Source organism: Manacus candei, unplaced genomic scaffold, assembly GCF_025592945.1.
Source record: "Manacus candei isolate 608988 ecotype Guabito, Panama unplaced genomic scaffold, ASM2559294v1 h1tg000049l, whole genome shotgun sequence".
Lineage (NCBI taxonomy): Eukaryota > Metazoa > Chordata > Aves > Passeriformes > Pipridae > Manacus > Manacus candei.
In genome coordinates, this window is record NW_026138097.1 from 29,753,995 (window position 1) to 29,778,079 (window position 24,085).

General features: G+C 34.9%; 1 protein-coding gene across 4 annotated transcripts in view; it reads right to left on the bottom strand.

The window, feature by feature from the left end:
- Nucleotides 1-318: 318 nt before the first annotated feature.
- MARCHF6 (membrane associated ring-CH-type finger 6) overlaps nucleotides 319-24,085 on the bottom strand; it is a 47,162-nt gene continuing 23,395 nt past the window's right edge. For 2 of the 4 annotated variants that reach the window (XM_051799537.1, XM_051799536.1), the window contains exons 11-26: nucleotides 22,244-22,302; nucleotides 21,638-21,718; nucleotides 21,002-21,070; nucleotides 20,810-20,884; nucleotides 19,845-19,979; nucleotides 19,234-19,353; nucleotides 17,015-17,115; nucleotides 16,163-16,300; nucleotides 14,221-14,422; nucleotides 12,777-12,846; nucleotides 11,387-11,568; nucleotides 9,878-10,012; nucleotides 7,613-7,702; nucleotides 6,029-6,161; nucleotides 4,956-5,091; nucleotides 319-3,384 (exon numbers count right to left, since the gene is read on the bottom strand). In XM_051799537.1, coding sequence (XP_051655497.1) covers nucleotides 3,294-3,384; nucleotides 4,956-5,091; nucleotides 6,029-6,161; nucleotides 7,613-7,702; nucleotides 9,878-10,012; nucleotides 11,387-11,568; nucleotides 12,777-12,846; nucleotides 14,221-14,422; nucleotides 16,163-16,300; nucleotides 17,015-17,115; nucleotides 19,234-19,353; nucleotides 19,845-19,979; nucleotides 20,810-20,884; nucleotides 21,002-21,070; nucleotides 21,638-21,718; nucleotides 22,244-22,302 — 1,817 coding nt within the window. In that variant the 3' untranslated portion in view covers nucleotides 319-3,293. Of the gene's footprint in view, nucleotides 3,385-4,955; nucleotides 5,092-6,028; nucleotides 6,162-7,612; nucleotides 7,703-9,877; nucleotides 10,013-11,386; nucleotides 11,584-12,776; nucleotides 12,847-14,220; nucleotides 14,423-16,162; nucleotides 16,301-17,014; nucleotides 17,116-19,233; nucleotides 19,354-19,844; nucleotides 19,980-20,809; nucleotides 20,885-21,001; nucleotides 21,071-21,637; nucleotides 21,719-22,243; nucleotides 22,303-24,085 lie in introns of all 4 variants that reach the window. The other 2 variants (XM_051799535.1, XM_051799534.1) reach the window with 1 other exon arrangement.

Genomic DNA, 24,085 nt, shown 5'->3' on the forward strand with positions numbered 1-24,085 from the left:
ACTGATCAGCATGCCAGGCAGTGAAATCAAGAAACCACCCATTTGTGCACTGTGAGGTATTTTTTACAGAGTTCTCTGCAGAATAATGGGACTGCTGTGCAGACTTTTATGATGATCTTGATTCAGTCTTAGGGAGAGGCAAGGAAAGAATTAATACACTCAGCTGAAAAGTGATGTGAGTACTGTAATTGTGTTAGAGCTGGCATCTTGCCAAGGAAATTATGGACTGAAAGCAGTTACAGGTACCAGAGGGCCCTCAAATGAAACCAAGTAACTTCAGCTTCACCCAGCAGAAAAGGGGGAGACAGAGAAGGGATGCAGAGTTTTAACTATTTTTAATCAATATAAAATAATCTGTGTAAAAACAGTCAAAGCCATGCTGCAATTAAATTCTTTCAGAATGCAAAAGATAGCTACAGAGCCATCTTGACAGTTCTTGGATGAAGGCCTGTGGAACTAACAACAGCATTAGACTCTCAACACCACAAAGGGGATACAATTAAGCCAGTACATACCTCCAACCCCTCCATTCAAGAACCAAGGTCAACCCGAACTAGGGTAAAAGAGCGCGCATGCGCGCGTGCACACACACACACACACACACACACACACACACACACACACAGAGTCTTTTCCACTTGAAGAGTAATATAAGCCCACAGCATGCTGTATTACTCTAGCACAGATGGAAGCCACTGGTACAGATCTCATCAGCTGTCTCAGTAACAGCCACTTACATGCTTACTATCATGTTTCTAGGCCAGAGGACTACTCAGGGCACAATAAGGCAAACCATTGAAATTTAAAACAATAAAAAAGTACTGTTATTTAATTCTTGTTCTATACAACCTCCATATTCTTTCCCAAAACGTGTAAAAATAAGGAGGTAAGGAGATGAGATTTTTCTGAAGTCCACAATGGACAGTTTTGGAAACAAACCTCATGCCTGCCAGCATAACAGTTGCATTTGAAACCAGTTCTCCGTAACAAAGAGAGAATACAGATAATGTAAGCTACATCAAAACAGCTACAGATCACATTGCATGACCGGCCTGATTCTTTTTTCTTTAATGACTTGTGAAATAACAGTGGTAAGAAACAGCACAAGGGCTTTTTCTTAATAAATTTTAATATTAAGACCAATTTATCTGGATAAAAACACAAAGTTACAAGTACCACACTACTGTAAATTCTCCATGATGCACAGTAGTGCTTGCAATATTTGAGTGACGAGCCCATTTTGGAACTGTTTGTGAAAGGTATGTCAAAGACGGAATCTTGGCATAAGTAAGAATGTATGTTATCAGTGAATTTATTATTGTGAAAATATATTTGTCCCACAATGTACACCACTGTAAATAGTCAAATGCAATATTTATGCACATCAAAAATATATGGGGTGAATATATACTCAATTTGGCATTAAGTAAGCAACAGTGAATGAAAGAAAAATATTTAGGCTATTTTTCTGATTTCATTTCACTGGAAATTTCCTAATAAATCACTCCAAAAGGTAATATTTGTGGTTCAAAACCATCAGTACAGCAGTAATTCTGTAAAATAGTATGAATCTGATAGTGACAGCCCAGTCCTCCTGCCACTAGATTCAGATGCATTTGGCTTGTTCTCGCTGCCTTAGAACATGAGTCCAGACACCAAAAAAATGAACTACCACCATCACAGCCTGGACCATATTAGCTCAAAACAGTGTCAGATCAGAGATGCAACATCAATAGAAGGAGATGACACTTTCAAAGCACTTGCCAGATTCTCAAGTATTAATTATATACACACATGGTTAAGTACAGAATACTGAAGAAGAGTGTACTGAATAGCAATTAAAATATTCCATTGATGTTCTCCATACTGCAATGGATATTCACATTTCCCACATTGGTCTAGGAAAGATACTGCAATCTAAGCATGTGATTTGATGCTACTTAAAGCTTTGTGATACTGTTATGTATTTTCTTTATCTACATAAGCCCCCCCCAAACATTACTGCAAAAGAACTCTATCTACATATAGAAATAACACAGACTTGATTTGGTGGCTCTTGTTTGACTGTGCTCTTGCAAAGATAACTGCTAACTCTTCCTTGCCTACTTAATCGCATATGTATTTCCCTGCCCCTCAGGAAATAAATGGTACATGATAAATCACTTCCTTCAATATTATTCCCATAAAAATTCACAGTGACCAATTCTGAGAGAATTTTTTTTTGGTTGGGTTTGTTTTTTTTTAAAGTAATTGTGCAATATAAAATTCATACTACAATTTTCAACTTTGGTAACTTACAGAAAAAAGATTTCAAGCTCTTTAACTAAGGACCAGGTCAGGATGTTGCTTACACTATGCTCCTTGTGCTGTGCAAGCACATCAGTTAATGTTCATCCCTTTTCTTGAGGTCCTGAAAAATTCTATTATTGATAAGAAATTGGCTACAATTTAAGTTGTGAACCTATCTAATTTTCCTTGATACCTTTAAATGCTTCCAACACCTAGACTTAGTAAATTTTTATTTACTGTTTCAATTCACAAAATCCTGATCCCAAAGCCAACACCCACCCCTTCAACCAAACAGAAAAATCCAGCTGAGCCTCAACAAGTACATCTGAATTCTCAGAAGAGGAAATATTTTCTTGATTTAACAGCAACTGTACAATATTACAAACTCTGACACACGAAAAACAATCAGGCAATAGAAAAATGTACAACAGCTTTGGTGTTATACAAAATAATAAAAAAGACTGGACAGCAAGATACATAGTTCATTATGTTCTCACCACAGCCACTTCATTGCTGACTGTAAGACAGTTATTTACTTTTGATATTCTCTGTGGCCTTTCCACTCATGAAAAATCATACTGTATTACTACAATAGGATCTGTTATGAACACCATAAAGTAAGCTCCAAATTTTATAAAAACATCTTGCCTCTTCGCACTATTGCTTTGTGGCACATTGTCAACAGAACAGCAGTCCAAAATAAAGTGACAACTAGATTTAATAAATTAATATACTTTTTAAAGATGTACAATGCACATTCTTTTTAATCCAAGGTTTTAGGGTGTCAGGATACTTCTATTTACACATATACAGATCTCAGACAGCATTTATAACATCAGAAAATGCAGATAAGGAACAAAGCCTTAACTGCTATCTGGATGCTGCTAACAGAAGCCAAAACACTGCCGAGAGTATTATTGGGAGAGATATCCAAAGATGAGAAGAGTCTATGAAAAAAGGACATGTAAAGGCAAAGGGAAGGTCAAGATGTTTAATATGACCATCTATTCTTGTGAAGATTGAGGTGGAGTTGTTGATGTGCCTGGTTTACCAGACTTCCGTTCATAATTCACAAGTCGTTGTCCAACAAGGTACCTGGGATTACAGGAAAAACAGTGAGAAATTAACACAAATTAACAGCATTTTGTAACACAATCCACTCTATCTCCTTTTCTGCAGAAGTAGCTTTCTCATTTCAGTAAACATTATTCTATAAGCAATACCTCCCCCTCCTTAATGGACTTTAACCACCCTCATCTTTTTTCTCAACATTCAGGCACCTTGTAATGGAATACAGGCATTACAGGTTTGTATTTACAGGCCTAACTTTGGTAGTCATACAATTCAGACATATACAAACTGCATGAAGATATGAAATATAAGGAGTGTGTTTGCAGTATTTATATACCCAGGCCCTTTGCTGGATACTTTTGAGAGCATCTTTGCAGTGTCTGAGTGTTTGAGTTCTTTCACTTGAACATCTGGAAAAACAAATCTGATATAAAACGAAATGAAAGGGCTAATGAGGTTCTTCTAAGTTCAAAAAAGAATCTGTGACAATGCAGAACGTGTACTCAGTAAAGCTAAGCAAGGCTCAGCTCCTGGTTGAAAAAAAGTAAATATTGCAAAGAAAGAACTTTTGCTGCAGCTTTGTCTTTCTTAAAGGGAAAGAAAATATCCTAATGCTACTCCATGTCAAGCTTAAGGGGTGCGAGATTCCTTTATTTAAATTCTGTTTCAACATTATACCATCTCATCAGCTCAGCAGTTTTTGTACTTTTTACATTGTTCCTTACTTCTGTAGGTCATTGATTCACACTCCTACTTTTTGCCACCTAAATTCCTCTCCATGCTTCATATTTACTTGCTGGTTCTACATGTAGAAGAGCCATATGCACCTATGAATTCTTCCCCTAAAACTTATCATTTCCTTTAGAAACTTTTTCACCATCTCTCCTTTTGTCACAGAACCATAAACAACCACCATCATATATTTTTTGTACATTCTAGAATTTCATAAAAACTTGTATATGCTTTTAGAATTTGTTATATGAAAGATTTAATTAAGTGTATTTCTAAACCACAAATCTCTACTGACTGGCATGACTACATTTGCTTACTTCCTGTTGTACAAACTCGTTGTCTGAGTAATACAGACTAATAATTACTGAAAAAAAAATCAAAAAACCATACAAAGTTTGGTAAGGACAAACTCTATCAAATCAACTGAACATTCTTTAACAGGTTAATTTGACTAATGAGTACAAAAAACAGTTATGCAGAAAAGGTTGAAGAAATGGTTTTATAAGAATCAGATTGTGACATGATTTTACTTCCAGGTGTATCATAATCATAACATTCACTAGTTCTTCAAGACTACACAGCAGGAGACAAACAAGCAATCAGCTTCATTTGTGGTAAAACGCATTCATGTTAGACATGGAGGAGTGTCTTCCATTTATAAAGACAGTCTATTCCTGTGTTTGTCTACCTGAACCATAAATAAAACATTTGCCAAGAACAGTTTAGGTCTGTCTCAACGGGCCATTTGTCTAGAAAACTTCCTAAAATCCCTTTACGTCACAAGTATATACAATACCTGAATTCAATCTGAAGTTATCACAATTTAAAGTGGAAAAATTAAAAAACCCACACTATATACTCACTTGTCATTTTTAATATGTTCATAAAGGCGCTTGAACTGGCGGACTTGGAAGGATAGAATTCCCATCAAAACCACCACCATAAGCAGGAAAGGGTAAATCCGTCGCTGGACTAGGTTTTGCATTTCAGCGGTAACCCCTACAAAATAAGACAAAACCCTTACATGATCTAACATTGCTGAAGCAACTCACATATTTTTGCTTCTCTACCTGCTTCTAGACTTTTTATTATACTGTAACTTCAGTAGAACGGCTGTGAAATAAATTACACATCCATTTATCCCACAGTTCCAACATGACAGCTGCTGTTCTTTTTAATTTGAAGCACTGAAGTGGAAAGTTTTCCATTAGCACAGTGAAAATCCACAGTAAAAAAAGAAAAGGGCTTATAAGTTCTTTTGCTTATTGACTTCTGTATACCTCGTATCAGGAAAAAGTTGCAATAGAAGTCAAGTGAGAGATCGGAGAATAAAATGGGACTTCTTTAACATATTGTTAACATCAAAACTAACTACCAAAAGACAACTGTTGATGGAAAAGCTCACACAGGAGAATCTTAAAAAAAAAAACCCCACCTCTATGTTTAAAATTTACATTTTACTCTGATACTATCAAAATCTCAAAACAAACCCAGTATTTTCACCTGTTCTAAGCTTTGTTTAGAATCTGACAAGTCAGAAAAAGATGGCCTCAGCTCAGTATAGTTCCCAGAGAGACTAAAATTAAAGGTTGATTGTCCAAAGAAGAAATGAATTAATTATTCCTTTCTCAAGCCAGCTAGATACCTATATTTTTGCTGTTAGATATTATTCAGTCCCATACTCCTGGTGTAGCTAGTCAGAATAATGTATTGCATTTCTCAAAAAAATGCCACACTTTAAGACAACACAGCAATCCTTTAGCATTTACATTTGTTGGCAGAATAGAGGGGGTTTTTTGGTGAGGTTTTTTTGTTTGTTTGCTTGCTTGTTTGGGTTTTTTCAAATAACGCAGAGCTTGGAGTGTTATTTCCACAAATATATTTACACTGCTATAAACCATCAGATGATAAACAGGTATTCTGAATGTATACATACCTAGTAAAGGTACAACACCAGAAGCTATGATGTACGGCACACACAGTGAGAGTAAGAGAACAGAGATTACGGGTGCTGCCAGTTTACGGATGATGAAGTGTAAGTCAATGTTACGAATCCCGTTTGCGTAGACCTAAAAAGGAACAAGTCAGAAGTAGAAGGGATCAATCGTGAAAGCCTTGCTTTGCACTTACACTAATAATCAAAAGGTTTTGCACAATTCTCCTTATGAAAGGACATGGGTGTTCCCAACTTGAAGAAAGCAGTGATGGTCACAGTTAAACAAGGAAAAGCTCTCTGCCAATCTGCATCGTGAGTGTTCCAGGAAATCATTTAAACAGTGCCCAAGAGACTAACTTAATCAGGAATAGTGTTGTGATTCAGTTGCAGGAATGCAAGAAACCAGCTGAAAGATCATTTAATAGAGCTATAGACAGTGTTTTTGTGGGTGACCTGGGATCACTTTGTGCTGTTAACTTTGTACTGGAAGAGAATCCTGTGTACACCAACAGAATTAATCTATTAAATTTGGTAACAGGCAGAAAATAGGAACTTATTTTGTATTTTGGTGGGACAGACTAGAGCCTCTGCATGTAGAGTCTGTGCCTGAAGAAAGGGCCTGCACAATTGTTAAGTTTCTCCAGTTACTACCAGAAACTAAGGTCAAAATGTAACTAGATTAAGCACAGCAAAAGACTAGTTTCGAATGGCTACCACCTACAGCCAGACTATGGCCTCTGTCTCACATCCTGGATGAAACCATTTGTGAGGATGGCTCAGAAGAGTGACTGATGGCCCATGGAGAGCATTCGAAATGGAAGGAAGTACCTTGATGCCATTATATGCATCAAAAGGTACTCTCAGAACTAAGACTACATTTCTGCAGTGTGACAGCTAAAGTAATTTAATAACTGGGACTATGTGCTAGACTTACTCAAAGAGGCACCTTGTGTACAGAGGTTGGGACATGCACCATAGCCATCACATACTGTGCAGGGATGAAAAGTTACCTTCTGGCAAACAACTGAGGTACTTCACTGAGATGACAAGCACAGAACTTAAAGGTTATAATCAAGAAAAAAAATACTTCTGCCACAGAAAAGAACAGGCCATGCAACTTGGAACTGCTCACAGGAACTGTTCCATTTGGCTTAATTCCCAAAGGGGATTGGGAATAGTGTCTTTCATCTGTACTAATCTGTGAATGGGGTAATATCTATAGCTCCAGAGAAGGCAAAATTCTCTGTTCTTGAGATGTGGATGTAAATAATGTTCAGTATTTGGACACACACTGACTTCATCTAAAAATGTAATCATGTTTCTTTCTCACTTTAATAGAAATCTGATAAAAATACATATATGTATATGCAGCTTTTCTTGATTTCAGCTTTCTGAGGTTTGCTTTTATTTTTAAGTGTACCTTAATGGATTAGGCTATACAATTTAAAAGGTTACTACAAGACTAAATGAATTTTACTCAATTACTCCATTACTACAAAAGTAATTCTGTTTTCTGATACACACATTCAAAAAACATTGAAAATGTATTATACAGAAAAATTCACATGGACAGATTTTCCCTACCTGTTCAATAACAGTTTTCAGCCACCACTGAGGACCCATCAGCGTTATGGCAGCAATTATTTTGGCATGCAGAACTCCAAGAGCCCAGTCCTAATTTTGTAAAAATGGACTGTTAACACTAACATCTTTAAAAAGCTAGACAACCAAAAGCTTTTCAAGCATCTTGTTAATCTTACTTATAAATGAAAATATAATTACTTTTCTATTTACATAGGACATTGCTTAAAAGGGGTGACATCATCTGCAAACTCCTATGGAAAACAGGATGTTCTCAAGCTTAACTGACGTCTGTCAAATTAGCTCCCTGGTACGAGGAAAATCAGTACTACTATTAAACCAAAAGCAAATACAAAACAAAAGCATTACACTTACATAAAGCAACAGACTATCATTCTGGAACAGAATAGTTAACACTGGTAACATTTACCTAGAAGGATGTTATTTTGATTCCTCTAAAAAAAAGAATAGAAACAAGATGCAAAGATGTTCACACACTTCAGGAAAGGAGTTTTTTCCGTTCTTTTAAATTTTAGTCATTCACAAAACCCTCTCTGATGTGAGAAAAGCTAAACAAAGCAAGGCAACACTCTTCATGAGAAAACATCATACTACTTAGAAGAAAATTTATATTTTAACATAAACTGCAATTATTATGGCATGGAATTAAAAGAACATAATATAACTACTGGCTTCTACTAAACTTTACATCATGAGTCAATCCTTTCTGGATTACACATATGTGTAAGATTTTCAATAAGAGCCACCAAAATAGAATGCAAAATATAGGCTGAAAAGGTATAACAAACAGCTACAGAACTGGTAAGACTTAAGATATCATAGACTAATCATCCTTTTCTTAAACTGCTAAGGAAATACATTTTCTTTAACCAATTATTTAAAGAGTGCTTTTGTTCACATCTATTTTCAAAAATTTAAAAAATTGTTACAAAAAAAGGTCAGGATTAAAGTTGATTCATGTTTACTTAAAGTTGTAACCTTTGTATAACTTTGTTCTCTTTTGTGAAAAATGGAAATTATTCTCAATTTCAATAGCTTCTTGTTAATTTAGAAAATGGAAAATTATTCTCAAAAATGGAAATTATTCTCAATTTCAATAGCTTCTTGTTAATTTAGAAAATGGAAAATTATTCTCAAAAATGGAAATTATTCTCAATTTCAATAGCTTCTTGTTAATTTAGAACAAGTCTCAAATTCCTCTAATCCATTATTTTGAGGAAGCTCTGCCACATGAAAATAAAATTTTTCAGTATACTGTATTTAAAACTTCTAAAGAACTAACATGCAAAACTCAAGAATTTTTAGAATATCTAGCATAGCAAATTCTTTCCAAAACCATTTAGAAATCAAGATCATCTATCACTGCAATTATATGATGTCCTGATTTATTAGTCATCTACTCAGATACCTAAAAAATATACTTGTATTTTAAAATAATGGAATAATTAAATTAGCAGTCAAATTCTTCTCTGTATTATGGCTTTCAAACATTTGGATACCGAAGGTAAACAAAAGCTTGTCTGTGGGCAGTTTACAAAGTCACTATCCCTGAACACTTCCTTGTTACTTAGTAAATGCATTCTAGATATCTTGAGTTATGGTTCTCTCAGTTGGGTGTCTGAGTTATGAGTTCTTTCATAATTCAGCCTATGTGATGGAAGCATTCATCACTCAGTCCTGTCTTCTGGATTGAAGAAAAAGAAATTTGCACTGCCTGTGAGACTTGACTGAAAAATAACAAAACATGACTACCTCAAAATCTTGTATTAACGATTTGACATCTCAACCCAAAATCAGCATGACCCTAAAGCATATAAAAATTCCATTTATAGTGGGCATCATTACTGAATTAAAGCCTTGTAAGGAAAAAACAATCAGCTGAACCTCCTGCTGCATAACTGTATGCAGAAAGCTACCCAGAAAGATCAGACAGAGTATGTGCATACATACATACAGCTATACTAACTTCCTACATAACTACAATGATGCTACTGGATAAAGTGTCTAGCTAGCCACTGAAATGCAAAGATCCTCTGATGTCATCTCACAACAGTTTAGCTTTTCATACTCTGAATTCCTCATCATATCCTTTTGGTTCAAATAATCCTCATATCCAGACTTGGTTGCCTTTTCTCTGCCACACAGAAACATATTTATAGAAAATGCTCTGAGGCACTGAATCAACATGAAACAAGAATGCTCATAACTCCTTACATCAAGAGCAGCAAAGGAATGGGAGCAACTGACCTGCCAAGGATAGAAGAGAGGTGTTTGATCCAAAGGAACTCTCAAAGGTGCAACGATGACCAGTTCAAAGAGAAGTCCAAGCAAAAGTGGAACCACACCAGCTAGCAGTATAGCCACTATTAATGTCTTCATTATCTAAAAAGCCCCAAGACATTTAATTAATATATTTACCAGAGGATTCTTTGTTTAAGCTTAAAATGTAACTTAAGCTACACGAACACATAGCTCTGGCAGAAACCCCCCAAACTTACGCAGACCTAGAAATAATTTTTATTACATATGTAGTTTTGCAATGTAATTTTTCAACATTGGGTCCTATTCCATACCCCCTCCAAAAAAAAAAACCCACATGACTGTGCCTACTAGTGTCCATATAATTCTAAACCATAAAATAACCTTTGACTGTTATCAGTAGGGAATACCACCCAATGGCACTTCATCGTATCATGTATTCTACTATGTTGGAAAATTGGAGAACAATTTTTCCAAAACTGCCATTTTTTTTCTCCAGAGAAAACCAAACATTAAATATTTAGTCATTATGGAATATTTGACTTAAAAATGATAAACGCAGAACACCATGCTTGAATCTTTCTTTATTCTAGAATTCTCTTACTTTACACGCACCATATAAAACTAATCTGACTTAATTAGCATGATAAGGAAAAGGGACAAAGAACAAGTAAAGCACTGTATTTTGGCTCTGAATTTTCTTAAAGAAGTTTAAGATTTCCTAAATCAAAATGATGGATATTTGGGAAATGTGGTATAGTACATGAAATACACACTTACACTGCTCTTCTGTCTGTAATAGTTCAATAAGTACATAAACATATCCATAACAAGAGATCATTCATGCTATGAATGTTTAAACTAACTATACTTTGCTTAGGCAAGAAATGCACAATAGAAATCCTCAAAATCAAAACCAAGATAAAAATTTGGAGTATAAATTTTCTTTCATGGTGAGAATCAGAACTCCTCCTAATAACAGATATTTTCTTTAAAAATATTAAGTTGAACAACATAAGATTTGACAAATGATGAAGATCTTTCTGAAAATATGCATCAAGCTACTTCGTAGAGACATGTTCATCATCATCTATCAGCTTTACTAGTTTTTTTTCCATTTGATAATGTCATATTACTAAACAAATAATAGTAAAGCTTCGAGGTATATGTGAACATGTAAATGTCTCTGAGAACACGTAACATTTGGAATAATATAATGCCACATATTCCCTTTTAAAGGAAAACAGAAAAATATACACATATATATAAACATATATACACACACACTTATTTACACTGATTGCTTAACATCGTGCTAAATGGCTTCCAAAAATAGTTAGCCTATGCAACAGGGGGGGAAGCTGCAAAAGCTTTGAAATCATCTGAAAAGGAAAATGCAGTGAACATTACAGAGTAAAATTTGTAAGCAAAAATGAAACAACAAGTTTAATTACCTACTTTTTGAATCACTCAGTAGAAATTTTTTGTGAGACTCACCATGAGAGACCATTCCTTGACCTTCTGAAAAATCACTCTCCGACCTTGTGGCATCCAGGCAACCAGTACTGTCACGGCTCGGATAGTGAGCCAACAGACGTAAAGACCACAAGCAGCTGTGTAGAGTTCATGGATTTTGGCAGTCCCCGTCCAAAATGACATTAACCATCGGCCAGCAAACACTGAAAACATAAGCACTGTTAAATAGAGTAATGCTTTCTGATGTATTAGGGAAGGATGCCTATTAAAAAACATTTATTAAATTTATTGTTAAATATGAATGCACAAATATTGTTCATCATAAAACAGTATTTTAGTACTATACCCAAAATGCAGAAATGTGTGAAGCACTATGTAAATAGTTTCAGAAATTATGCCAAATACATATGTAGAAATTTTTTCCCCCTAAAATTTCGTTATGACAGCAATGTGACCCGAACTACAGTAAACCAAATCATTGAATACAGCACTATTCAGAGCCTAAACACTAATCTTCAGAACTGCAAAGGCATTAGTGCATAAGCTTGAACTTAAATTGTATGAGCTATATTTGGATTATTTCACTGCCTCACATAATTTTTTAAGACTCATTGATGAGGCTTCTGAAGCTTTATGACGAAAATGGGAGACTCATTTGCTACCATTTATTTCTTAATAGTGTCTCTATTTACCAGTATTTCAGAGGAACTATTTTATGTACTACTATTAAAACAATCACAAAATTTGTAACTCTGATCTCAATACATTATTGATTTTAGGATCATTAATACAAGGAGGTATAAATCACATGGTATTACACCAGTCAGGTTATAAAATTCAAATGAGTTTACACGTCTTATCCTTTTGATTTGATTAAAGTACTTATTCATACATTTCTAAAGTGATATACATGCCACTTCCCAAAATCTCTTAGTGACCTGTCAAGGTCAGAATATCTGAAGCTGGAAGGGACCCATAAGGATCATCAAGTCCAACTCCTTGCTCCTTGCGGGACTCAATAATGACACCTTCAGAATATTTAAGTAAAGAAATTAGAAGACCAAATGACATATTTTCCTTCTCTAAACAGTAAAGCAGGTGCAAGAGTTTGAGTTTCTTTTTTCTCTCAGTACTAATGAGATTGTCTCAGCACTTGGAGTTATGTAGTTAAAGGAAAATTATTCTACAACAAAACAATGGGAATGGCAATCTCTGTCATTTAAATACAAGTACTATCACTATCATTTAGTTTTTTAGATTATTACAACTTGATGATGTACCATTGAAAATGAGACGATTTTCCACGTTTTCTCCTTTTAACTTTAAACAATGGTTTCAAAACATCTGCCATTGCTGAGCACAGCAACACGCAGAGTTGCTTTTAATCACAGTTTTACAGTAATAGACTCACCTGGTAAGGTAAGGCAGATAAGACTAGCAATCAGTAATGTTATGCACATGAAAACAATCAAAAGAAATATCTGAAAGAGGGAAAAAATAAAAAGGAGAAAAAGTTTATAAGAAAGTTACTTAACCAAAGCAAAAAAAATCCACATAAAAAATACATCATCCTAGAAAGGCAGCTGAACTAAAATATTCAAATACCAACTAATATTTACTGTATAAATAAATCAGCAGTGAGAAACCTACCCACAGTACATGCAGAGCACCTACAATGTTGTGCAAACTCTTTCTAAGAGTTTGTATCAGCTGTTCCAAGAGTAAAAATTAACATTTGAATCCAGAATGACTGAAGTTCTCCCTTAGATTACATTAAAAAAAATTCATCTCTTCATTTCTGCACTGACCAGCACAACTCTCAATTAATCCTGAAAGGTTTCTAGCTCTGTATGCCAGATGAGCAAGACAGTGGTTTTCTGTGAAAAACCTTGCTGAGAAAGTTCTTCCAGATGTCCTCAGGTTTATGTGACCAGAAGATGACAGGGAAGCTGGTCGCTCCTTAGTCAGGTTTACATCTTATCGGAGAATTATCATGTACTTGACTTCTTTAAATATGTCTCAAGCACCATGTGCTATGCGGCTCTGCTCCATTAATCATCAAAGACACACAACAAGCAAGCCTACTATGGGAAAGCTAACACCTTATCCTAACAGACAACTGAGAGAAAGTTAAATCTGTAACATATATTTTCCTTGATAGGACTTTTGGGTATAAAGGAAGGAAATTTCAGAAGCACTACCACAGTGTCACGCTGTTAGCCATTGCTTCCATTCTCACAGTAAGCGAGCTGTGTTGGAAGTTCATATTTGATTAATTCAGAGTTCTGATAACAACAAAATAATTATCTAGTTTGACCTGTATATTATTCTAGAAATTTAAGTATTTGCCAACAACATTTCCTTTCTAATTTTAGGGATTTAGAACTTTTAAGTACTATAACACTTTATGTTTAATATAGATGCAAATGAAACAGAAATTCTCCATTTAATTTCTTAATAAAGCCAAAGAGTTTAAAATATATTTCAGCTACAAGACCAAAGTATGCCCCCTTGAAAGCCATGCCTTGTTAGAGGCACTCCCGAACTACCTGTTTGATGGGGGTTTATTGTATTTCTCTCCATTACTAACTGTGAAGAAAACAAGACGTAAACTAACAGATAATAGACAACACATATGGGATCTATAAGTAAAATCATAGAAATGACAAGCTGAAAAAAGCTTTATGTGAGAATAACTGTCAGTCTACTTTTTAGAAAGATGCAAACCATACAAAACACAACACGACCCACCACTTGACTTCTGATAACGTGGGCCAAGTCTTTCTTACAAAAAAATACTCACCATATTCTTCCAATTTCATTTTCTATCCTCTTTATGTGTTTGATATACCTACCCTGAGTGGGAATTTTAAAGGTCTACGATAAGGCTGGAAACCCACAGGTCCTCCTTGTTGAAGTATGGCTTGATGGGCTGCATGAAGACCTTCTCCCACAACTGGAATGGCATTATTATTGCGGGCATGCTGGTTGTTAGGTTGCTGATTTGCATTGTTTTCATTCTCTTCCTGGTCACCAAGTAAGTAAGAATGAAGATCCCTGTAACAATCAAAATTTCAGTTTTGTCCTGTTTGATACGAATGAGAAACTTATAGAAACATAGGCCTACTCAGAATGTGTACAAGCTGTACAAAACTTATACAGGATTTTCATAAAGTAAAATAAGCCTTTTTCTGATAATGTACTCAATGTCATCATACTCACAGAATTTAGAAGGAAAATGCTAGGGGATGTAGATTAGAACAGTTGGAACACAGTCACAAGAAAAGATCACTTATCTGTTTGATTGCTTTAAAAACATCACCTGGTATTGCAGTGGCTGTGTTTATGAAAGGAAAATTGCATTGCTATTTCAGTTCATGAAAGCACACAGCTCTACTGACAGCTTTTATTTTACTGTTACCAAGCTCTATTGGAAACAATTGCCTTCAAACCTCAACTGTATGAGAACAGCAGATCATTGCTATAGACAGGGTTTCAAAAGTACAGAGGCAGGCAGAGTCTTTCGAAAAGATTCTAAATGGCTCAAAACCTGGTCACAACTTTCTAAGAACATCAATCCTAAAAGAATCAATCTATTTAAAAAACTTTCTGTTGATGTTTCCCACATATATCATTAGCAAAATTTGAATTCGATTAAAAAAAGACCCAAACCCAATATGAACATTTAGAAGTTAATTTTCCTCAGCTTTAGCAGAGTAAGATGTGTGCAGATATTCTATTGGCAGTGAAAGCATTTTCACAGCAGTTTGCTTTTTGAGAAAAACAGAGAAGATTTTCATCTTTGCTCAGCTAAAATTGCTGAAGAGATAATTCACAACTGTTCTAAACAGCTGCAACAGTGGAGAAAGAAAAGCCATTTTTATCATTGTCTCCAAAATTCTCTTCTTGTATCATACTTAAACACCACCAAACGTGGAAAAATTAATAGAAAAAAACAAACCCTTCAAAATGCAAAGAGAACAGGGGGTGAGGAGAGTTTCTTTATGAAAAGTTAAAATAAATATTTTGGATTGCAGTGAAGAAAAAAGTCTTTTATTCATTCACTCAGTTTCTCAGACATAAATTAGCAAAGAATAAACCTTGATCCTAGTAGTGGAACACTCAGCAAGACATAGTGGGAGAATGCCAATATACTTTGAAGTAAAACCGAAAGGTATATAGGAAAAAAGAAAATCAACTTTATTTTTTTCTTGACTAATTTGGCAAACAATAGATGAACTAAAAAATAATTTCAAGTGCTAGAACTCTGCCTAACAGTATAATAATCCACTTTATCTGATGAAGATACAGTTTTTCCTTTCTCCTTTTTTAAGAGACTGAACTTTCAACTTTAACATCCCCGATTTAAAGTTGTTCACTTTTTCAGCTTAATGTTCTAAGTAATTTTTCTTTATTTTTTTTCCTTCTTATAGTAAGAAGTGCGGGAAGTGCACGTGAATTTTACATGACTCATGGAAATGCTCTGCTGACACTTATCTCTTCACTCTTTTCAAGTAATAGAAAGTTAACAAGATATTAGTCATACTTCTACAGATTTTTTCACTAAGCAAATACTGTAATAGTGTACTAAAAGAATTACTTGTCAAAGACAAGTCCAGAAGTCGGTACAAATACTGATTAGAAGAAATCACTATAAAAGTTTTCCATCACATTATTATCTGTAAAAGAGCTATTAAAGCTACCTGTTGGGATAATTTTCTTGAAAGCACAGTGCTTTCATGTTTGAAGGCCAAACTGGACACATGGTTGTAGTTGATTCTGGATGTCTGTACTTACAGCAAGTATCCAGCAGTAACAGTCCATGCTCGTACAAGACCTTTCAACCACTGTCTTGTATGTCCTTGCTCTAGCAAAGCTGGAAGCACCACCTGAAGCAGAAGGAGCTCTAAGGAAAGTTCACTTACTGGAGCATCACTAGAAACAATGGGAAGAATAAAAAGTCAAACATAAGGAACATCCTGATAGCAATCTTTTACACTGAATCATATTAACACCACCACAATACAAAAATATATTGGATGCCAACAGGAAGAATTCTTAGTTTTTTCCAGACATTTTTCCTTATATACTCCCCTAGGCAGAGATTAGGTGTTCATGAGTATTTAGACATTTAGGTGTATAAGAAATTTAAGAAAAAACATTGAGAAAGATTATATCCGAGAATACAGTTTGCTCTTTTATTTGCTTCTATCATCACTGTTTCAATTATTATTTAGAAACAGAAAAAACCTGCTATCATCAAAAACAAATCCAGTTACGGATATTCTTTCATTCTTGTAGTAATGATAATCAGGAATGAGTGTGTTAAAAAAAAAAAACATGGAAGCAACTTCACTATCAAAAAGTTGAAAGGGTAAGTGTTTTGAGGACATAAACCCCCAAAGAGTTATCATTATGGAAGTAATACAAAATGCCTTTAATTTTTGTTAGTAGCTTTTCACTTGACAAACTGTATGATGTAGCCATGTCCTTTACCTTTTAACTTCCCTAGAACAATGAATATTAGATTAATTGAAAACAAAATAACATAGCAAAAAAAAGTCCCATTAATGCTCAAAGAGCACAAATGCACTTTTTCTAGTTATAGGAAGACTGAAGAAACACAACTTTTAAAAAATAAATGCTTACCTGTAGAGCATAACATTATATGGAAGAAAGTTAGGCAGGAGATATTTAATAATGCGTATAGGAAGCCAGAGCATTAACAGTACAATTGATCCAAAGACAATCTGCAACAAGAAAGTAAACAAGTTAGTCCACATAGTAGAAACAACCAAATCTAGCTCCCCACCCATCTCTGTGACACGTTCCCTGTGTAGTGGGTTAGCCCTGGCTAACAGCCCAATACCTACCCAGCTGCTCACTCATTGTCCTTTCCCTGCTGAAGGGGAAGGCAAAACAGAAGGAAGGGAAGACTGAGATAATGACTGTTTAATACAAAAAGCAAAAGCTGTGCCTACAAGCAAAACAATAAGAGGAATTCAGTCTCTATTTCTCATCAGCAGACAAACAATTAGCAGCTTCCTGGGAACTCATGAAGTCAAACACCATAACCATGAATGCCCCCCCTTCCTCCTTTCCCACAGTTTTTACTGCTGAGCACGACGTCATATGCTATTCCTTTGGTCAGTTTGGGTCAACTATTCCAAGTATACCCTGGAACCACAGTTTATTCACTGGAGGAGTGAGGGAGTGGGGCAGAGCAAGAAAGAGAAAAGGCCTGCCTTGATATCATGCAAGCACTGTCTAGCTGAAGCTAACAGGCCTGTGTTGGCAACACTGTTTGAGCTGCTAATTCAAAGTGCAGAAGAACATTTGCCCGTACCCTACAATGCTCTCACCAAAGAGGACTGTGACTGAATAAGCATTGACTGGCCAGTTGACAGAGCAATGTCAGACAGTTCTTCTTTCTTTGCTGTTCCCCAACACCAGGATTACTAATTTTGTATTCCTCTTTTTTCTAAGCAACTGACTTTTCAAGCAACTTGTTGAAGCATCAAAAGATGTTTCAGTTTCTATTTTCTCACACTTTTAAGCTGACTGAAAGACTAAAACTTAAGTAGGTGAATCAGGTGCATGAAGACCATGCACTTTTATAAATCACATTTCCTTAAGGAACCAGATGAAAAATTAAGTACATTTTAAACACATTCTTACATTTCATATAAATGCACCACTAGAGACTAAAAATGTAAAAAAAAAAAGTGTTTAACTATGTAGAACAGAAAAATCAAATCTCCTCCTTGAAAATTAATATTTATTGTTCTACACAAGACATTTCTTAAAAATATTGAAAAAGAAACAAAACGTGAAAGGTGTGACTTATTCTTTGAAACGCAAAGTGTAAATGATTACCATTCTGGGTCTCACATTCTAATATGAGGCTAGGAGAAGTTCTGAATTCATTAGCTAAGCAAATCAAAAGGTGAAGTTCAAGTAACTGTCTGTTCCAACGCAGTGTGAAAACATATCTCAGATCATTAGTAACAAGCAGATCTTTGCTTGTATTTGGCCACCTGCTGTGACACAAAGTTTTAGGCAGGTGAGGAATTATGATTATCCAAGAAGAAAACGCTCTGAAAGGTGGACAGGTCAGCTCCTCTGACGTACTGAAGGGTTCTTGAATAGAAACTCTCTCTCTGAGCTTCCACTGCTCCAAGCACCTCAGGTGTAATAACAGAGTACATCAAAGAATGTTTCTGGTGTGTCAGTTTTCACAGTTGATGTGATATTTATGTCAAAGACAGTCTGAGACCCTTTCTTTATTGCGTGCTTGGCAAACTTCAACCAAACAAGCAGAGAGGAAAAAATTTGCATTGCTTTTAATATCTTACAATGATAATCTGGAAACAGACACCATTGGCTAGATCAGCAGAATCCAATGTAAAATTAAACTTGAAAGTTACTTTCCCCTGCTGCACTATTTTAGCTGAACTAGACACACGATGTTACTGCAATAACTGAAAGTATCATGAAAGCATTACATGATTTACAATATCCATGATAATAAACATTTGTTGTCTGAATATCCAAACATTTTCTGTGATTTTGCATACGGAGAAGATATCACAGAAAGATTTGTTTTGTAAGGGACCTTTAGAGTTCAATCAACCCTCCCTAACCCCTCAGAACTCTGCTCTGAGCAGACCCAGTTACATGAGGTTGCTCAGAACCCTATCCAGTTCAGTTTTGAGTATCAAAAGATGTAGATTCTGTTGGCAACCTGTTACAGTATCAATTCACCTTCATGGTGAAAGTCTTTTTTCCTTAAATACACAGTACCATATATGGGAGCCAACATAGGAAATTTTCTTTCCAAGTAAAGAAATCTTGACAAAAGTCCTTACCACTGATAAGATAAACCTCCTGAGATGTCTATAGATGGGCAAGTGAATCATTTCCTGCACAGGATTGAAGTCTGGATCATTCAAATTCCTGAGAAACCATAGGACACCAGGTCTCAATACCTGAAGTAGGAAATAGAAAACAATATACAAAGAGAAATTTTTGAAAATACTTTGTTTTTCATTTTGAATAACACTCCTGCAGCAAATAAGTTTTAACATAATAGGGATATTTGTTGAATAAGATTCAACCAAGTGGCACAGAAATAGAACAAAGGAAGTATCATCATAGAGAAGAAGAGAAGAAATAACCAAATACAAGTTTAATTTTCAAGTACTGACCAATCTTAAACAATTAAAACATATTTAGATTAATTTGAAGGCAACACCCAGGTTTAAGGATTCTTTGTAAACTAAAAATCTCTAAGCAAAATATACTTTAAATCATAATTTTCCACTGCAGTAAAGTACCAGCATGGCCCTTTTAACCAAAGGCTGAAATTCAATATACACACAAAACACAGTAGCAACAATACCCACATGTGAAAGATTTAATTGTTCAACATGCAAGCCTCTAAATATGTTACAAACCAATCTTGTTCTTACAGACTTACCTCTCTCAGTAAAAGAATGAAGGATGCAAAATAGAAGACATAAACCATTCCAACTAACCAGTGCAGAAACATTGTGGTACCTGGAGCAGACTGAAAGCTCAATTCTCTGTCTTTCAGAGTGGCATCAAACATCTCCTAGAAGGTAAGTAGTAAACAAATATGAATGAAGTTTGGCAAACATCCACAATTACTCATTTTGTTTACCCTAGTTCATATATAGTACTAAACAAATTTAAATGTCTGCCTGGTGTTAACAAATAAATAACTATAGCATTTAATTAGAGAAAAAAAGGAAATTTACAATAAGAACAGTAAATAAAGATCGATTTCTGATCAATTTATTTCTTCTAACAAAAAGAAGAAAGAAGTCAACTCTAACAGACCCTATATAAGTTATAAATCAGTTCAAACAAAGTGGCAGTGTGATGGAAACAAATACTTACTCCCTTAAGTAAAATTCTACTTCTATTAAGGCTGCAAGAAATTAATTTTCTCCATTTGAAATTAAGCACTCAATTTTTTTTCAGGATAGAAAAACTGTCCTTCTCAATTCCAAGCAAACACAGCATGTATCTTGTTCAAAACAAAAAGGGACTGGATAACTTAAAATACAAAGTCATTACCATTTCACATGAGGTGGCTACATAAAGGCATTTCTTCATTGCACAAGTTTGCCTATAAGTAAGCTAATTACCACAGTGGTCTTGTAACTGCAGTAAAAAGGATTATATTCTTATTATTTTAGTAACAGCATGTTCATTTGTACTTAGGAACATAAAGAAAAACAAAATTAGCATCAGGCAGTACCTAAAAATCCCTTTCCCTGTGGAAATGATGTTAATAAAAACAGAAGAGTGTTGTCAAACTCATATTGAACAACTCTCTTCTCATCAGAACTGTTTTTTTTGCTTCAAATATAAACAGCGTTAAAAAAAAGGTTTTATCCCATTTATTTCTTTTCTTACCAAGGAACATATATCCAGCCACCAGCCACAGATGAGAGGAAATACACCAATTTCAACCACCACTAACAAGGAAACCTTTAGGAAAATAGAGAAAAGAACATCTCACTAGTTTAACAGAAGTTGCTAAGAAAATGATAATGTAAGCTCAAATTGAGAGGGTTTTTTGCCCCACAGAAAAGAAATTAGGATTACCTTGACAACAATATAGCAAACTCCTAATAAACGACGTGATCGCTGGAACTTAACAAGTGCTGCCAAGCCCTGAATACTTTTGTCAAGAAAATGATACTGAAAAATATTTTATAACAGCCTAATTAATATGAAACACTGTATTACATGGCTTTTAGCAACAGGAAATTTTATAAAAGACAAAAATGAAATAGGAAGTATATAATTTATCAGGGTTGTATTTTCAAAATTGGCTATGACTCTGGAAGTCACTATCTGGTGTGCTGGGTAACATCCCCAAACATGTACCTAAAATAAATAAATATATAATAATACCACCACACTTCTTAAATTAAGCATCCAAAAGTTCTCAAGAAATAAACAGTTTCCTTTGAAAACACCTGCCATGAATAAGCAAGTTTCAAAACTGAAGACCTACTTTAAATAGTAGCTTTCTTTTCCATGCAGTCTGAAACAAATTCTCATCTTTTCTAAGAAAAGCTGGATGTGTATTACACTTTTTTCTTCTAATTTCACCAAAAGAGCAGAGCAAAATGTTAAATTAATTGCACCTGCATCATGCCTGTGCCTCCTCAAAACACAGCCAGAAAAATCATTTACATGTAAATCTGAACCAGGTAACTACTGACAAAAGGATACATGACAAACAATTAGAGTCACTGCTAGCAGAACATATCCGACTATAGTTGTAATCAGGCCTTCGAAGTGAGATGCTTGAACCTGGAGGGAAGAGGGAAAAAGGGGAAAGTTTACCAGTCTCTTAAAAGATTACATCTCTCTTTTATGTAACCAAGATAAATTTCACTTTTAAAATATTCATTAAGAATGACAAGTTTCTCTAGTTTTTACATATTTGTTTCATACACATATGCAACAAGAAGTGTTACCTTACGCTACCTCACTACCCCCTCGCTTTCCCTACCTGTTATCATCCACTATGAAAATTACTCAGTACACAAATTACAAATGTACACAAGGAAGAAGAGGTTGTTAAAAAACCCCAATACCTATGCATTTTTTGTAAAGCAGGAAACCTCACTTTAAATGTAAATAATGGAAGAAGTGGGAAAGAATGAGTAACATTTTTAATCATAGATTCAAAAAGGACTGATAATTTAAGGACTTAAAATGAGACATAGTCCAAATTACTTTTGCAAATAACAGTTGAAAAATGCTACAAGAATATTGTGATTAAATAAACAGCGGCAGGTTTTTTTCATTTTGAAATTAAAGGATAGTACTCACATATTCCTCAAAGCCCAGGCCAACAATGGAGAAGTGACCAATGTGGTATGGACAAAATGCTGTATAATGTAAGCAGAAAGAAGAAAAAAAGGCCATGAAAACTGCTAAATGGAGCCGTATTTGCAGGATGTGTATTGTAACATGGTAATAATTCTACTTCTTGTCAACTTTACGAAAACACCTACAAAAAATTACTTTCTGTGCAAACATTTGCAAATGTTAGATTTTTATAATTTTACAAACACTGAAAAATCATATCCGAATTCACATGGAAAGACTAAAAACAATATAAAACTACACAGAATTAGAGGACAGTCTTTTCCTTCTTAGTTCATCTTGCAGTGCATAAATTAATTCAATTTCTCTGTCTCATGCACTAGGGTGGCATCTGTCTCAGACTGCTGTAGGAACCTGTTCTGCATATTCATTCTATTCCACGCACTAAAAGACTTAAGCAGCCATTTTACATTTCCATGGTCAGATGGGACTTGCTTTGGCAAGGCTTCAGTTCTAATGCTTTAATTCTTAAGAATACTGTGAAAAATGCAAGTCCTGGAAAGGGAAGAGGAAACGGAGAAAGATGACGCTCCACTGAAGGGATGAGGAGCAACTTTTACTTTGAATTAATGTACCGAGAACTGTCATAATTCCTGAGAACTCTCTTGACAGTTCTGAGGTTTCAGGGGGAATGCGTTAAAAACCAGAACACTTTCCCCATTTTCAGACACTCGTGTGTTTGAAACAAAATCAAGTAGTTGTTTTAGCTCACTTTGTGGTCTTCTAACCAAGCTATGAATGACTACAGAATTCAACGTCTATTTTTTTTTCAGGAGTAGAGGGAAGCAACATAAAGGAAAGGGGCTGCAGTAATGGCAAGCTTGTATTTTCACCTTTTATTTTCACTCTGAGAACTACTGTAGACTAAATGTTCCCTTAAATGAAAAGTCTGATGATTTTCTCTCTCATCCTCATTTCCATATGACCAATATGTTAAAAAAAAAACAACAAAAAAAAGCAAACAGGAACAACAACAACAAAAAAAATCTACTAAGAGAAGACTTAGCAGGACACATATTACCCTAATCAATGATCAGAACATTTTGGAGAAATAAGCAGCTACTGAGAAGAGCAAAATAATAAGATAAAATAAGATAAAAAAGATAAATAAGGTAAAATGATAAAGGGAAGAGTTGAGCTCTCCCCAGTCAGTAAGAACAAGTGAAAGAAAAGTGAGATGAAAAAGATCACACTCACAACTCCTATACCAGACTAATGACTTAAAAGTTGTATTTTTGACAGTGTTTTATGAGAATACAGTGCACAGTTTATGTTTTTTAAATAACTTGATTTAAAAGTGAATTTCTCATAGATCCCTTTACAGAAGAAAGCATAAAGCAGTACAAACTCCTCTGTGAGTACTAAGATGAGCTACAGAAAATATTAATTAAGTTGAAATGAATTAATTTGTCCAAGGAGAATTTCTGGACCAGTAATTAAGGTTCCAAATGCTTTCCTTCTATCTTCTAGAAAGTACCCCCTGTGACATTTGAACTCACCAGTACTGTAATTACAAATAACCAGAGATTTGGAGGTTGTAAATTAAGCACTATTACTTAATGGGAAAGATACTAAAAATAGGCTTGAGAGGCACATATTAAATTCCCAGACCTCCAGCTTGCTTGGGAGAGTCATTCCCTTCTCTTCTCTATTTGTTAGTTTCCCACTTGGGAAAGCACACTTAGAGCTACTGAAAACACATCTATATGACAACCCCATTAGTTATTACACACTTATTATTGAATCTTAATCTGTGATTTAGAAGTTTCATGGTTATTACCTACT